Raw genomic sequence first — 17,631 nt, forward strand, 5'->3', positions numbered from 1 at the left:
GTGCCCATCCATCATGCTTTACCCTGGATGGTGTTGAACATCTTGAGTGTGCATTTAAAGAAATGATGATCTCTCCTCTATATCAAGGAAAGACAGCAACTGAAACTGCAAATTTTGAATATCTCTTTTGAAAGGCAAGTAGAAAGAACTCAGTGCATCAGCTGTCTCCCTGCATTGCTGAATTCTTTTGAACTACAATTAAAAATAACTGCTAGAGCCTAAAGATTGGTCTCATTTGGTGGCAAGTTAACTTTTACCCCTTCCCTGTACAGACATCAATTAAATGAAACTAGCCGTTTTAATAAAGAAGGAAATTTTATTTAATTTTTAAATTTCCCTATTGTTTTGAAGATTAAAACAGAAGTGTGGCCGTAGCCATCAGAGTTCATTTACTGCTGGATTCTGCGGATGGACTGAATCTGGAAAGTCTGTGCGTGGGAGCCCCACTCCCTCCAGTGTTTGTACTCCCCGCAGTGACGATCGCATTCCATGATGAACTGGTAGCCACGGTAACCGGGATACTGGTAGCATACCCATCTGGAGGGGGGAGGGGAAGCAAAATTGTTACCAGGGGCCAAGCATGTTTCACAACCAAATTCAAGTGCCCCAGTAGAATTACTTCAACGTTACTTACATAGATAGGACACAACCTGAACCATTGTTTGATACCTGATATACTTGCACTTTCTCGTGCAGGATAATGGCTTGGGTTTTGCGGTCAGGGTGAAGGAAGGGTGTCTATCTTTCACCTCGCTGACAGCTGCCCACACAGGTTTAGTGGGCTATAGAATGGAGACTTGCTCTAATCTGGCATCTGATCCACTGCAACATCCTCTGCATGCCAAGAAATAGCTGAGCTCTTTAACCAATCAGCTTGAAGAATCAACATTGAGCCATGCAGGAGTCCAAACCAGAAAGTATAAAGCAGGAAGTATAAATTAGACCTCAACCATATACATAAGTGGAATAAAGATTGGGCAAAACAGAAAGGATTAAGAAAAAGAGATGAAAGTGAAGGCAGAAAAAAAGTTTTTAAAAAGTCTTAATTTCTTTTTTTTAAATCGCCAATGCTAATTAACTTCAGAAGGAATGAGACTCCACATTTGTAAAATAAATTTTGAGGGACGGAAAGGTTGTTTGCCAGTAAATATCTTATTTCACACTGTTAAAAATCCATCTATTCATGAATGCACCTGCCCTAACTTTTTCTGGTGTCTTTAGTAAAGAACTAGAGGGTAAGCACTGTACGTTCATGTCATTCCATTGATTTCAATGCTGAGTCTCTCAGCAAGGACTGTTACAGTGTACCTTATGGAGGAGCAAAGTATGTGCATTCACAGTTTCCAGATTCCCATCTTTTACTGTGCTTGTTTGGTTGCCAGAAGCTGCTGTCTGATTTTCTCTGTAATAATGGTGAACGCTGTCAGCCTCTCTGTTATTCTAAATGTAAATTCTGTGGGATAATGTGTGGGCTTCATCAGACCCTCACTGGCAGGCTGCACTGTATTTGAATTCAAGTCGCAATGATGAATGGGTGATGTGATAACCCACTACTACTCAATACTCTAATTTACTTCATTATAATAAAATGAATTTCATTTAATGTTCGTAATTTTGGGTCAAAGATTATCTCTGTGTGTCAATCATGGCAGGGTCCTAATTGTTGATGACATTAAGCGTGTCAGTTGCATTTTCTTGTGCTGACCAGGCAAAGAATGAAAATCCTAAGGACCGGAAAAAGCTTCATGCCCAGCACACACACAGAACAAACAGATTAAAGGTCTTGCTTCTCTGCCCCATCAATCTATGGTCTCCTTCAGTGCTGTAAGATACTATCATTTTATGGAAAGGAATTCAGAACACTTCAACTTGAGGAGAAGACAGGCATAATTGAAATATAGGGCAGGATTTTTCCAGCCCTTGGTTAGTAGGCTGGATGGCAGAGGGAACCAGGAAAGTAGCCGGGAACCGCGAAGGGATGGTTCTCTGATGCCGTCCCGCCTCTGGGGATGTTTCTTGGAGGCAGGACCAAATGTGGATTGGTTGCTTCCGTTTGGTGAGCAGCCAAATTAAATAATAAAAGCCCCTATGAAGAATGACTTTACCAGTCTATCACACAGTGGGGAGGCCATCAGTTTCATGGAGGTGACTTCCCAGCGCCTATCCTGGGAGGGCCATTGGAACTGGAGCCTCCATGCCCCAAAGAGGGGGCATTGGCAAGGAAGGCAGCTCTGGCAGCTCCAGAGGCCCCAGTGGGCCATCTGAGGGGGCTGCATGCTTAAACCCTCTGATTTATACTTCCCTCTCCAAGGGGGCCTCCTCGGGGAGGTGCTTTCGCGGGCTCCAACCTGCCTTAGCAGTGCCGATCCCTCCTGGTGGGGCTGCCGATGCTTCAGAGTTGCCAGCCCTGTGATTGGACCAGCAGCATCTACATCCCACCTGCAATCTTTAATTGGACAGTGAGCTTGGAGGAAGCCAATTGGGGGCTTGCCTCCAGGAATATCTCTGAACCTGTCTCGCTACCGGCACGCGTGGGCTTGGGACCCCCATTAGGCCGCGAAGTCTTCCCGAAGCCTGTGAAAAAGTCCTACCTGTAGGCTTTTGGGGCATAAAAATTATAATGGGATGTTGACTGGCAGGACAACATTACTAGTGGAACAAGCTTTGTTGGGGCAAATTACTCTCCTTACGATTGTTAGAAGCACTTACGCGCCAGAGTGGATGCGGAAGGATCCAACTTCATTGTTGCACCAACCCATAGCTTGTAGAGATGGGTAGTCATCGCTCAGCTCTCCCTTCCTGCCCAGGAAGTTCTCCCTCTCAAACATGGACATCCTACATTCACGGTGGTTCTGTAGAAAGGAGACATCAAACAGGCCATTCAGATATCACCTTTCTGTCATGTACATTCATTTCAAAAGCATTTCTTTCCTCTGAAGCTGCACCATAGTGGGCAGCTTTTAAATAAAAATCGTCCCAACTTTTTTCTCCAACACTGTTCAGGTTGCCAGTTCGTTCCAGGCACAGTTGAAGGGCTGGTCACTTTGCCACTGCCTTATTACTGCCCATTGTTTAGAGATATGCCTGATTGAGATTTAGATTTTTGAGTTGTCATGACAATAATAATCCATGTGAAATGAATAGGTTCCCATTGGAATACCCAGGCCAGAGTGCCTGCAGGTTATTTGACCATGGGGACATTACAATTTAGCCTGATCCTGCTCTCAATGAACAGTTGCACACATGCAATTTGCAGTAGAGGTTATGGGCTAATGACCAGCAGTGGCCAGGGATTCTGGCTGATTTTTCTCCGCTCCAAAGGCACAGAGTGCAATTATAACACTCCTTCCATCACCCTCAACTGACACTACCAAATCACCAAAGACTGGCGTTTGAACCTGTGAGCTACCTGGCCTATGTAGTGTTGCTCTGTAGTGGGCAGTGGGTGTAACAACTGATGCATTGAGAGTGTTGCTGACAAGCACATTTTCTCTTTGCAAGCCTACAATGTGGAAAAAGGTAGATGAGGCCACGATTTTGAAATTATCATCTGTCTTTTCAAATCTCTCCATGGCCCCATCCCTCTCTAACTCTGGAACATCCCCCAGCCATAAACCTTCTGAGATCTCTGCGTGTCTCTTCTAGTCCCTTGCACTTTCCGGATTTTTTGGCTCCACTATTGACAGGCAGGTCTTCACGGCCGTGGCCCTAAGCTCTGGAATTCCCTCTGTCATCAAATATTAACTGATTAACCTCTGCTTTACAATTTCATCTGATTCCCCAAATGTATTATTCACTCCTATTTTTGCTTTCTGCTTTGCATAGAAAGATTTCCCCAATGCTTACATACTATGACATGGAATTACATGGATTGTGCAGTACAGAAACAGGCCTTTCCACCCAACTGGAACGTGCCAGTGTTTATGATTACCATGAACCCGCCTTCCTCTTTATCCAACCCTATCAGCATAATCTTCTAAGATAAAAGCAAAATACTGAGATGCTGGAAATCGGGAACAGAAGCGAAAATGCTGGAAAAACTCAGCAGGTCTAAGAGCATCTGTGGAGAGCAAAAAACAGAGTTAATGTTTCGAGTCCGTATGACTTGATATGGGGAGGATTGTTAACTGTAGTTGGGCTCACCACCCCTGGACACAGTGAGAGGCAGCCACAGGGGCTCTGAAGAGGAATCATATGGACTCGAAACGTTAACCCTGTTTTTTTTCTCTACACAGATGCTGTTAGACCTGCTGAGTTTTTCCAGCATTTTCTGTCTTTGTTTCAGCATCATCTTCTATTCATTTCTCCCGTATCTGTTTATCTCGCTTCCCCTTCAAGGAACCTTCACTATTTGCCTCCTTGTGGTGGCAAGCTCCAGATTCTCTGGGTAAAGATATCTCCCCTGAATTGTGTACGTGTGCCCACAGCTGCTGAAGAAGTTGGTGTTCTGACTTTAGCACGCACTTTCAATGTAGCTGAAACACTTACAGCGCAGGCAATCGGCCGGAAGGATGTCAGCCTCTCTATGTGATAGGAGTTACTGCCACTCCAGCTTTCCCAGCGGGGGTACTCCCCTCTCTCCAAGACAAACTGCTGTCCCTGGTAGGCCGCATGCTCAAAACCCACCCAGCTACGGAGAAAACACAAGAAGGTCAGAAAGATTCCAGACAAGTCATTGATGCATGGCACTTCAGAGCCCCTTTCAAAAGAGTTTTGATTACCCTTCATGAGACAGCGTTTGGCTGAGATGTTGTGAAGCGCTCCAATGTGATGAACAATGTGAGTGGGCCTAGTTAACTGGTTCGATATGGTTGATGTGTTGAATGTGGGATAATTGATCTCCACTTTCTCGGTGACGTATATGGTACAAAATAGCTTTCTTTTCACAATTTCTTCTGAGATGCAGCCCTACACCATCTTCATTCATCTCTGCATGCTTATTTGACTCCGTGAGTATCATTCTTGCCCGGGGTTGTGACATTCAAGCTCCTCCAGGACTTGGGTTAATAATCTAGTTTGGCACTCCAATGCAGTACTGAAGGAGTGTTGCATTGGCTGAGGTATTACATGAATTCCTGTCTGCCTGCTCCTGCAGTTCGTGCCGATGTTAAAAATAACCCATGGCACGACTTGAAGGACAGCAGGGAATTCTCCTAGTATCCTCCCTTGATCAATACCGCCAAAAACAAATTAAACAAATTGTTTTTTACATTGCTGTGTGTGGAATGTAACTGCGTGCAAAATGATTGCTGCATTTGCCTACATGGCAATCAGCGCACTGTAATAGAATTAACTGTGTACAAAGCACTTTTTCACTGTTGTATCAAGCCTGCTGCAGGGCTAATGCAAATCGTTGTTCCAGAGCCTTAAAACGGCGCAACTTCTCAACCACCTCACCTTTCCCTTCCTCCTACAATCTCCGAGGCTTTTTTTGTGGCACAAACTGATTTACTTGCTTCACTGTCCTATTTTCAGTGGTCTACATTCTGGCTCTCAATTGTCAGGATTCTCACCTATTTTCTTTTGCAGGAGGGCTCCTCGGGCACCTCCCCGCTTTGTAAAATAGGGAACTGCTGAACTTATCCGGGGCTGAACAATGAGACTGTAGCCAGATTTAACAGGACGATTATCCATTTACCCTCCGAGTTCAGAAGCTGAAACTTTGATTCCATTGACATTGTCATTAAGTGAAAAGAATTGGAACTGTTGCCTCAGGAATCGCTGAGAGTCATCCCCGGAGATGGACATCCTCGACACCCCGAGATTCACCAGGGGCTGAAACAGCAATGTAGATGCTGTCTCCTGCCAGCTACCATGGGTGGCATTTTACAGCAGCGGGATTTTCCTTTACCGCCGAAGTCAATGCAGTTTAGGACGACTCGCCACATTTTATGGCCCCGTCTCTGCCGCGACCGGGCCGTATAATTCCAGCCCATCTCTCTGGCTACCTATATAAGTTAACAGTTTCCTGATTCTTGCCTTATATGAGATTTTCCTCAGCCCGTTGGGAAAATTCTATCACCCGGAAAACAAAGTCGCCAATCACAGCTGTTGAATTCAATGGCTACACTGTTTTTTTTTTGTTGTTCTGAGGATGTGGGAGATGCTAATGAGATGACATCTCAGTTGTTGTGAGAAGGCGACGGCTCTCCTTGAACCACTGCCATCCCTTGCGATACTTGTGCTCCCACGGTGATGTTTCACAAGGAATATAAATGACGCAGGCTTCAACACAGCAAGACACAGATTTAAATAAATATGCAAGCTCTCTGTTAGATTAATTCAAATGTTCAGTAGGGATTTCAAAGGCAGCAGGGTTCTGAAACTAGGGGTCCAATTTTAACTCCGTGCAAGTGGGCGCGTTTTGAATGGGTTAAAATTGGGCCTAGGGGTCCACTCAGAGTCCGACAGTGGATTTTTTTTGTTTATTCATTCGTGGGATGTGGGCATCGCTGGCTGGGCCAGCATTTATTGCCCACCCCTAATTGCCCTTGAGAAGGTGGTGGTGAGCTGCCTTCTTGAACCGCTGCAGTCCATTTGGTGTAGGTATACCCACAGTGCTGTTAGGAAGGGAGTTCCAGGATGTTGACCCAGCGAAGAGATCTATCGGTAGATTATTGTTGGATTAACAGAGTTAAAGCAGGTTAAAGGTTAATCCAATAATAATCTACCTACAGATCTCTTCAGCAGACTTGAAACATATGATGGAATGATTACAAAGAGAATCACTGATTTCCAGCAGTAGAACACTAGTTAGCTTTTATTATATTGTCAGGGTGTCCAATTTAGACACCTTTGCTCCTTTCTGTGGCATCTCACTGTTATGTAATCTCTTTTGGATTGATCACTTGCTGCTTTCCCATCCCCGAGATACTCACGCTCCACTTTCCACCTTCATAGAGCGCACAGTTTCGAATCCGAACTCCATGACGTTGTAACATTCTGCTGTGAATTCATGTCGACGACCCTGGAAGCACTCCTCATCCCAAACAATGATCTGCAGGAGAGCAGATGAGGGAAGAAAGGAAGCAGTGTTAGATCACAGGTTTGCGTTACAGCGAATTGTACTCTACAGTTAGTGCGGATGCAAAATGCTTTTGACTGGACAGAACACAAAATGTGTAGAGTAATTTGGAACAAAGTTGCCAAAAGCCCAAGTGAAGGAAATAGAAAGACCAAACTTCAGTAAGTAGCCTCAACATTTCATAACACTTCCCACCTGCCGTGGTCTGGTTTGAAATGTGGTTTACCAGAAAGCTGACATGCAGGCTTGCCATAACCTAAGTTGCAGTTTTAAATCAATGATACATCACTTGTGATGCTTGTGGTCCCTGCAGACCCACAACCCTCTCAGATCTCTGCTCTCCGCTTCAGGCCCATGACCATCCCTGATTTTAATCGCTTCACCATTGGCACCCATGCCTTCAGCTGCCTAAGCCCTAAGCTCTGGAATTCCATCCCGAAACCTCTCTGCCTCTGTACCTTTCTTTCCTCCTTTAACCCACTCCTTAAAACTTACCTAAATTTGGCCAAGCTTTAGGTCATCTGCCCTAGGATCTCCTTACGTGGCTGGGTGTCACATTTTGTTTTATTCCCGTGAAGTAGTCTCAGGGCATTAAATTACATTGCAGTCACATGATAACTATAAGTTGTTACTTTGCAGGAAAAATAATAGCAAAGGCCCTTTTGGCATCAATGATGGATTTAGAAATCCCTCTGAGCTGAGATTTATTTTCTAAGGGGAGATGCCCTGGATATTTCACTGCCAGTATGAAGAGTGTTGTAATCATTTGTACTATTTGTAGACTGTGTGAGACCTGTGCTAACATGAGTTTACTATAGGGACTGCAAACTGGAAGACCTCGTTCATTAGCATGTCCTCCTGGCCTTTGACCTTCAGAATACTGTTGGTTGTACAGGAACCATTGCAGAGACCTTGCACAGTGTTTACAGCGGCTTAGCAAACTGTAAATGTAGAAGCAAAATGTATACTCCAAAGGAGGATTGTTTCATATTGGGTAGGCCAGCGTGAATTTTTTAAAAAGAAAATTGGTTAAGAAAATTGCCATGGTAACTGCAGGCCTAAGATAAAGTCACATTGTGGAAATCCAACAGGGCCCATCACATCGTACATCATCGCATTAATGAAAACCATCTAAAGCATTCTAAAATGGTCTTTAAAGATTTTTATTATTGCAAGATATGTGCAATAAACAATATGGAAAACATAATCCACATAAAAGCACATTAGGATTGTGACATATAATTAGGTTTAGTTACTTCAAGCAATTTAATTTCTTCACAACATATTATTTACCTCTGACTGCCTGCTCACTGCAATTACATGTCATTATGTGGCCATTATTTTGGAGTCTAACTGCAACGGCTGATGCTACTGCAGGGCAGGGAGCTTAAAACAGCAATCATTTACTGGGTCTAAATTTGGCTACCAACTGAAGCTGTTCTTTCAGACAATGCACAAGCAGACATGTTTTCTCGATTTCCCCCACCTGTCATTATGCTGCCGAATGGTTAAAGTTGGCAAATTGCCAATCACCTAATGCTGTTTTTAATTTGATTAGGGCCCCTTTGGCTGAGAGCTGACTGACCTTTCCACCTCGCCATTATGTGCCAAATCTAGTTCTGGCTTGTTAAATGTAGCAATAATGTTATGTGGCAGCACACACACACACGCACACACACACACAAATGTATTAAACATTGAGCTGTAGTGACTGAGGAAGTGGCTCAGGAGCCTTTTGGTTTGAATGGATATGGTTGCAGATCCGGCTTGTGTGAGGACAGAATGTGGACACGGCGGGTGCTGAGCCCGAATCCTAATGATTTGTGTGAAATGTGAATGTGGCTCTGCCTGAAAATTGCCAATTTGGCAGAGACCAGGAAGCTGGCACCTCCCTGGGGCACATGGCTCACATGCCAAAGTGCAGTTGCCCATTTGAACATTGGGCATGGACAGTTTCGAAGCCCTGCTGTGATGCCTAGCACTGTCGACTAACCAACTCATGAAAAAATCCCACTTGTGGGAGGTGGCAGAGGATTGCCATTCCCAGTGGGCCTGGAGATGAGACTGAACAGAGCAGGCTTGGCCGCCCTAAGATTGTTCCTGTTCCTTCTGGGTAAATGATCTATTGCCACTTGCTACCCCTCAAGCTGGCCAACTGAAGATCTGAGGAAGGAGCCTGGGTGTATGTAGCCCATTGGTGCAGCTTTCAGCCTCCTTGTTGTTCTATGATCCACCTCTCATTCTTTATCTGAATGTGAGTTTTATCAGAAACTGAACTGGACTAGCCATATAAATACTGTGGCTACAAGAGCAAGTCAGAGGCTGGGGATCCTGCGTCGAGTAACTCACCTCCTGACTCCCTAAAGCCTGTCCACCATCTACAAGGCACAAATCAGGAGGGTGATGGAATACGCTCCACTTGCCTGGATGAGTGCAGCTCCCACAACACTCAAGAAACTCAACACCATCCAGGACAAAGCAGCCCACTTGATTGGCACCCCATCCTCAAACATCCACTCCCTCTCCACCACTGATGCAGAGTAGCAGCAGTGTGTACCATCTACAAGATGCACTGCAGGAATCCATCAAGGTTCCTTAGACAGCACCTTCCAAACCCACGGCTGCTGCCATCTAGAAGGACAAGGGCAGTAGACACATGGGAGCACCCCCACCTGGCAGTTCTCCTCCAAGTCACTCACCATCCTGACTTGGAAATATATCGCCGTTCCTTCACTGTCGCTGGGTCAACATGTTGGAACTCCCTCCCTAACAGCACAGTGGGTGTACCCACACCACATGGACTGCAGCGGTTCAAGAAGACAGCTCACCACCGCCTTCTCAAGGGCAACTAGGGATGGGCAATAAATGCTGGCCTAGCCAGCAATGCCCACATCCCATAAATGATGAAAAAAAAAGGTCCATGCATGCATGTAGTTCATCAATAGAGTGTTGTGTACGCGGTGTTAACCTTAATGGAAAACCCCTAGATTTGCCAAGCTTGGCTGCTGGGAATACTGGGTGGTCAGCTTTGTGACCTTAGTGAGTTTCTATTGGGGTTACCACTAGGTGTGACACTCATGCAATGGGATCCAATGGCACAGACAACTTCCTAAGATGTATGTAAAGAGAGTATAAATTGAGGCAGGTACCATCCTCAGTGCTGCCAGACTGAAATACAATATCCGGGTCAAAGGAACAAGCTTCAACCCAGTGTATTTAGCCTTACCTTCCAGTGGCTGGAGAGTTTGGTGCAATGAGACATCTTGAATTCTATTTATTTTTAGGCTTTAGCCCTGGAGCAAAAAAAAGAGAACAAGATTAAGAATGGTACTGATGGTGTTTGCTGCTCATTGTACTGCACACAACTGCACTTTTTCATAGAATTTTACAGCACAGAGGCCATTCAGCCCATTGAGCTTATGCAAGATCTTTGAAAGAGCTATTCAATCAGTCTCATTTCCCTGTTCTTTTTCCATAGCCCTGCAAATGTTTCCCTTTCAAGTATTTATCCAATTCTCTTTTGGAAGTTATTATTGAATCTGCTGTCACCGCCCTTTCAGGCAGTGCAGACCATAACAACTTCCCCGCCGCACCCCCATCCCCCCTCACAAAGGTTAAAACTGTCCCTTATCCGTTATTTCTCAGCTTTATTTGTTCCCTATCTCTTGAGGACAGGGTACATTTGCATGTGCACCGGTGCCCAAAAGTGGGCATTCTTTACATCTGAATCTCTACAGTGAGTGGCAGGTTATCTCCCAGTGCACATATCATAGTGGGACATTTACCTCTCATCATTTGATGCTCACAAGTAGACTTTAGCTAGGGATGGCAATCAGCAGCAGAGGCCCTGAGTGACTTCCTGTCTCCCTCCTTTGCCTGAGGGAGCCAATTCTGGGACACTAATTGTAGCTCTGCCTGAAAACAGCCATCTCGACACAGACCAGGAATCTAGGACATCCCTGGTATGAATATCTCACATGCCAAAGTGCAGGTAAACGACATGAACCACGGGCAAAAACAGCTTTGGAGGCAAGCCATTGTTGACTAACAGCCGATACTCGCTGCCCGGTCTACCACGTGGAAAACAGGGGACTGTTCCTCAGTCAGAGTCAGGGGAAGAGGAAAGAGAGCTGGCATAAGACTGCTCAATTGTGGAAATGTTTCAGTGACTGCTGTGTTTCAACACTAATGGTCACCCGATATTTTGTGGCAAATTTTCAGATTTTTTTTGTTGGAGTAAGAAAGCCAACTCGTTCCCCAACCAGTTGCTAAGCTGGTGTGGCAATCAGCCATATAGATCAGAAAGGCCACAGGTTCACTTCAGGGCCTGGCTGATCTCAATAGTGGGAGGGACAATACAAGTGGCTTTAGGGATCCTGACCAAAGGAGGAAATCAGCCAGGGTCTCTGACCAGGGTTTTGCCTTCATTGGGTGGGCTCGGCGGGAGCGGTCGGGAAGCCGAATGCTGCCTGTGCTCGGGGCCGGACCGCGGTTTCACACTGGTGGGCCAATTAAGGCTCGGCCCTGCCTGTGTTTGGAGTGGGGTGGGGGTGGGGGGGGGGGGGGGGGGGGTTGCAGGAGGATGAGTGGGGAACTTTGAGCATGTGAGTGAGTCTGCACAGGAAAAGCTTCCTGAGGCACAGAGCTGCCTCAGGGAGATGACATTAAAGAAAATAGAATTTAAAAATGTTCCAAAACATGTCCCCTCGTGCGACTCTGTTACATGAGCAGGGACACGTTATTAATGAAAAGCTAACGTTTACATTTCATTTTTAATTGCTGTTGGAAACCTCATCCCGCCCATGGATGAGTTTTCCTAAAAAATGCAAAGGCCGCTTGGCCTTTTCGAATGGCTGCCAACCGTGGGGTTGGATGAGCAGCGAAAAGTTACATTTAATTGGTATTTTAATGGCCTTAGCAGGCCTGTTAATTGTCGGCGGGCACGCTGCTGACTCCTGCGCGCGCCCGCCGACCGAAATATCGCGCAAGTGCGCGATGACTTGGGGATGCTCGCCCAGCGTCATCACGTGTCATTTTACACTCGGTCAGGTTGGGCGCGCGCCTGCCCGACGAGGTAAAAATTCTGGCCTATGCTTCTGGCGACAATCCAGTGATGGCTTCCAGAAGATGGAGGTTCGAAGAGGACAGATTGGCTGCGATGCCCTCAATAACCTGCTGACACTCACCACTGAGGCTTTAGGGCTGGACACTTGGTCGGGGTGCAGGGGGTCAGCTGGAGCCTCCAGATCCAGGCTTCAGCATGAATCACTGTCTTGAGTAGAGGGGAGAAAATCAGAAATATTGGGCTGAATTTTTATGGAGGTGGGTCAGAATCCCACCTCCAGAAGGGGGGAGCCATGATTAAAATTAAGGTTTTTGACGTGCGGGAGACCTTAATTCGCACAGAGATGGGTTTCCTCTCCAATTACAGGAGGCAGATGAGCTCTCAAAGATGGAGGGCAATCGAATTCAGGGGAGCACCTAGCTGCAATACAAGGTACGCAACTGGGAGCCTCAACAAAAGGTGCCCTCTCAGACGCTTTTAAAAAATTTAATTAAAGTACAGAGAAAGCAGCCAGGCCACCAACTCTTGGTGGGGAATCCCTAAGGAAGCCTTTTGGTTGCACCTTCACCCAGACAGTCAGGGAGGGCCTGTGGGCCTGACTGGAGTGCTGACCTCCCTGGCCTGCCACTGAGTGCCCGCCTCCAGGAAGTAGATCGACCCTCCTGTCACACTGGGCAATGACTGAAAAATCTAGTTGGCCCCCAAAACGTACCATTAACAAGGCTAACAGCGAATCTAATTACCTTTCCACCTCGTGGGGGCAAGGGTCCTCCCTGGGCCCCAAACTCGCCTCTCCCAAAATGGCCAGTGCCAGGAATGGCATCCTGAGACTGACATGCTGGCTAGCAGGCGTATTATCAGGCCTACCCTCACTTCCATTCCTGTCTTCTTGATGGTGCGGGGAGAGGGGGGGGGGCTTCAAAATTCAGCCCATTATTTCACAAAAAAAATCTCTATTCCATTGAGGAGAAGAAAATGAATTTACTTATAAATATGGGGTGTGGGCGTACTGCTGGCAAGGCCAGCATTTGTTGACCATCCCTAATTACCCTTGAACTGAGTGACTTGCTAGGTCCTTAAGAGTTAACCACATTGCAGTGGATCTGAAGTCACATGTAGGCCAGACCAGGTCAGGATGGTAAATTTCCTTCCCTACAGGGCATTAGTGAACCAGATGTGTTTTTGCAACGATCAGTGATAGCTGTCATGGTGACTAGCTTTCAATTCCAGCTTTATTAATTGAACTTAAATTCCACCAGCTGCTGTGATGGGATTCACACTTATGTCCCTAGAGTGTTGGCCTAGGCCTTAGGATCACTAGTCCAGTTACATTACCACTATGCCACCTTCACCCCAAATCTTAAACATTCACAGCTGAGGTCAAAGAAATGAAACCAGAAACTTTTGGCGCTATATGCAGCAAGTTAGTCAACAACTGAAAGGGGAAAAGACAGATTCATGTTTTGGCTCCACAACTGAGATGAGCCTGGTTTAGATTTTTCCAGCTGCTATTGGATTTCATGCCTGAGCCTGACTCCAAGAGAAAAGAGTAAAGTTCAGTTCAGTTCAGGGCCTCAAAATCCAAACCCAGGCTGCCTCCCTTGCCCTGGAAGACCAATTTTACCTCAGCCCAGAGGGGAATGATGCAGTCGGAATGTTTCACACTGCGTTCCTGGTGTACACCTGCCTGGCACTTTTTTAACCACCGGTTTTAGTCTCTCAATAAACACTTGCTTCAGGCATTTTGGGGGTGACCTCATTAGTGCGTAAAGACAGGGGGGTTCTGCGATGCAATGAGGACACCAATGTGATTTTACCTGGTAATCCCAGCAGCCAAGCAATAGTGATGGATCCGCCAGTGGATCTGCCAATGTCAAGCAGGAGCAGCGCCAGTACAGGCCCAGGCACGTGAGTATTTTAAATGAAGGAGTGCTCCTCCGCACCCCACAAGGAAACCCCAAATTCCTCCTGCCCTGGGCTCTCCTCCCCCTCCCCCTCCCCCGACCACAATGCCCTCTGGACACCCCTGACTAATTAGCTTAGCAGCAGGGCTACTCCGCCAAGTGCCGCGCAGTAGCCTCCTGGCATTCCAAAACCCCGGGCTCGATTTTCCAACTCGGAACTGAGGACCAGGAGTTAAAGTCTTTCCAGGCCTCCAGGCCTCACGCAGCACCATCCGATGAGAAACTGCTGGGCCCCACACACTAAACTCAAGTCCAAGTTAAAATTAAAGGTTCTTGTTACTGAACACCACTCTAGCCTCAACAGCAAAAGAAAATAGTTTACATAAAATTACACAGAGTCTACAGCACAGTAACAGTCCATTCGTCTTAACAAGTCTAGTCCAATGTTTATATTCCACACAAGCTCCTCCCATTCCATGCCTCCAGCCTTCCAATCCTTTTTCCTTCACATACTTATTTATCTGGGAGGTCTTGTGGTGCCATGGGTAGTGTACCTGCCTCTCAGTCAGAAGTCCCACCCCAGGACTTAATGGCCAAGGAAGGTGTGTCCAGAACACGGCCAAACAGTATCAACCTGCAAATCCTTCCAATGCAGGCGGTAAGAGGGGGAGAGATTCCTGGTCAGCCATGTGATGGAAAGAACGTTGGAGCCTCTACCATCACTGTCCATAGCTCCAGGATACAACATGATGTAAAAGTGCATGTTGCCACGGCAACTCGGGCTCCCTGAGTAAACTGTAACAAACTAACTACCACTTATTAGCCTCGCTTCCTCTTAAATGCAGCCATGCTATTCATCTCAACTACTCCCTGCAGTGGTAAATTCCCCAGTCTCTGGGTAAACAAATTTCTCCTGAATTTCCGATTGATTTTATTAATGACTATTTTATATTTATAACCCAGTTTTGAACTCCCCCACAAATGGATCTACCGATACATTTACCCTATCAAACCCCAGGTTAATAACCTCTATTTGGTCACCCCTGAACCATGACCTTTATTTGGTCACCCCTTAACCTCCTCATTTCTAGAGAAAAGAGCCCGTACAGTTTATTTTTCTGACAGTTAAATCCTCCCAGTTTATCATCCTTGCAAATCTATTTTGCACCTTCTCCATTGCCTCTATGTACTTTTTGTAATATAGAGACCAGAGATGTTCACTGTACTTCATCTGTGGTCTAACCAAGGTTCTACACAAAGTTAACATTTGGTTAATAACCCATAAATCTGTCTTTACGAGCCACAAGTGTTAGTTAACCAAATCTACCTTTGGCCTTCTCCCCTTCAACTATTTAGATCCAACATTTATTCTGTTATGCCCCACAGTTGATACACCACGCTCTGTACATTAGTTGATGTAGTACCACAGCATATTTTCTCAGACACAGCAGCACTCACCTTAGGAGACTATAGTGGAACACACAGCTCTGATAGCAAAGTGTGCTTCCTCTCTGGGTTTTTATAGCTTGCACTTTAAGCAGAGTCAATTGCTGAGACCTGTATTCTTCAAACCCCTAGCTCAGCAGCAGGGGAGGGGATTCATCAAGAGTTTATTGTGTTCCCAACAATATATGACAATGTCACGATCTATAGTGAACAGAGGAAGGCATGAAGGATACTGCAAACACATCACATCAGTAAAAATAACTTTAACATTAACCCTTTGACCCAGCAATGTACTGCACAAGGCCTATAACCAGAGTCTAGCCCTTAAACAACTGTCTATAGAAACTGTTGCTGTCCCCTACATAATAGAGATCAAATATAGTGGGATAGATTTTCAACTTGCTTTCGGTATTAAGCTGTATCATGTGTCGGCTGTCCATTATAAAAACCGAAATCAATGCAAATGAAAATTGGAATATTTCTACAACACACATCTGACCAACCATGGCGGTTCTTACTATTGGTGTCAAATTGAAAATTTACACCACTATCTCTCCCACTGCCTGAGGGTGGGATCAGCTCGCTCTCAGCATAGACTGAGCATAGCAGCAGTTGCCCACCTGCTCTGTGGAACTCGGTATCATATTGGACAATGTAATTTGCCAATGGAGGAGCCTATTGCACACATATCAAACTCAAGGGGCTGCATTTGACATGCCCCCGCCGGGCAGGTGCTCATCCCGCTACCTTCCCCAACCCCTGAGCTCACCCACATAATAAGGGGAGGGTGGGCGGGCACCGAAATCGGCAATCTGCCCGCCATATTTAAATGGATAATCAAGTGTCCACCCCCACCCCATTCCCCGCCAACAACATAACCTTCAGCCCAAATTTGGCAGTCTGTTGGCATTAAAAGGAAGACTTGACCTCAGGTCATCCCGAAGGGCTTTACAGCCAATGAAGTGTTTTTCGAAGTGTAGTCACTGTCATAATGTAGGAAACACGGCAGCTAGTTTTCTCACAGCATTATCCCACAAACAGCAACATAGGGCTGAATTATTCTCTTGTCAGGCAGGCGCGCGCCCGACCTGAATGAGCGTAAATGACGCGTGATGATGTCGGGCGAACGTCCCGACGTCACCGCGCACTCGTGTGATATTTCGGTCGCTGGGTGCGTGCGGGATTCGGCAGTGCGCCTGCCGACAATTAAGTGGCCTATTAAGGCCCTTAATCAATTAATTGAGCAGAATTTTTCGCTGCCCATCCAACTGTTTGGTTGGCGGGCGGTCGAAAAGGCCAAATGGCCTTTGCATTTTTGGCAAAACCTCATAAGAACATAAGAATTAGGAGCAGGAGTAGGCAATTCAGCCCCTTGAGCCTGCCCCGTCATTCATTACGATCATGGCTGATCTCATTTTGGCCTCAACTCCAATTTCCCGCCCTCTCCCCATAACCTTTCAACCCGTTACTAATTAAAAATCTGTCTATCTTCTCCTTAAATTTATTCAGCGTCCCGGCATCCACTGCACTCTGAGGTAGTGAATTCCACAGATTCACGACCCTTTGAGAAAAGTAATTCCTCCTCATCCTTGATTTAAATCTACCTCCCCTTAGCCTAAAACTATGGCCTCTCATTCTAGAATGCCCCACAAGGGGAAACATCCGCTCCACGTCTACTTTGTCTATCCCCTTTAGCATCTTATATACCTCAATTAGATTTCCTCTCATCCTTCTAAACTCTAGTGAGTATAGGCCTAAACTGCTCAATCTCTCCTCATAAGACAAGCCCCGCACCTCTGGAATCAATCTAGTGAACCTCCTCTGAACCGCCTCCAGTGCAACTACATCCTTCCTCAAGTAAGGGGATGAAAACTGTGCACAGTACTCCAGGTGCAGTCTCACCAATGCCTTGTACAGTTGCAACAACACTTCCCTATTTTTATACTCTATTCCTTTAGCAATAAATGCCAAAATTCCATTTGCCTTCCTTATTGCCTGCTGTACCTGCATACTAGCTTTCAGTGATTCATGCATGAGGACACCCAGGTCCCTCTGCACTGAAGCATTCTGAAGTTTCTCTCCATTTAAATAATAAGTTGCCTTTTTATTCTTCTGACCAAAATGGATAACCTCACACTTATCCACGTTAAACTCCATCTGCCAAATTTTGGCCCATTCAACTAACCTGTCTA

The 17,631-nt window shown here is 45.9% G+C and overlaps 1 protein-coding gene across 1 annotated transcript; it reads right to left on the bottom strand.

Moving 5' to 3' along the window:
• Positions 1-296: 296 nt before the first annotated feature.
• Positions 297-15,484, bottom strand: cryba4 (crystallin, beta A4). The gene is made up of 6 exons (XM_078552889.1): positions 15,452-15,484; positions 10,251-10,317; positions 6,879-6,997; positions 4,489-4,630; positions 2,710-2,852; positions 297-537 (listed from the first exon to the last, which is right to left on the bottom strand). Exons 2-6 carry the CDS (start codon positions 10,284-10,286, stop codon positions 390-392), a joined length of 588 nt encoding a protein of 195 aa, XP_078409015.1. The 5' UTR covers positions 10,287-10,317; positions 15,452-15,484; the 3' UTR covers positions 297-389.
• Positions 15,485-17,631: the final 2,147 nt, after the last annotated feature.

This window comes from Cetorhinus maximus, chromosome 12 (assembly GCF_964194155.1).
Source record: "Cetorhinus maximus chromosome 12, sCetMax3.hap1.1, whole genome shotgun sequence".
Lineage (NCBI taxonomy): Eukaryota > Metazoa > Chordata > Chondrichthyes > Lamniformes > Cetorhinidae > Cetorhinus > Cetorhinus maximus.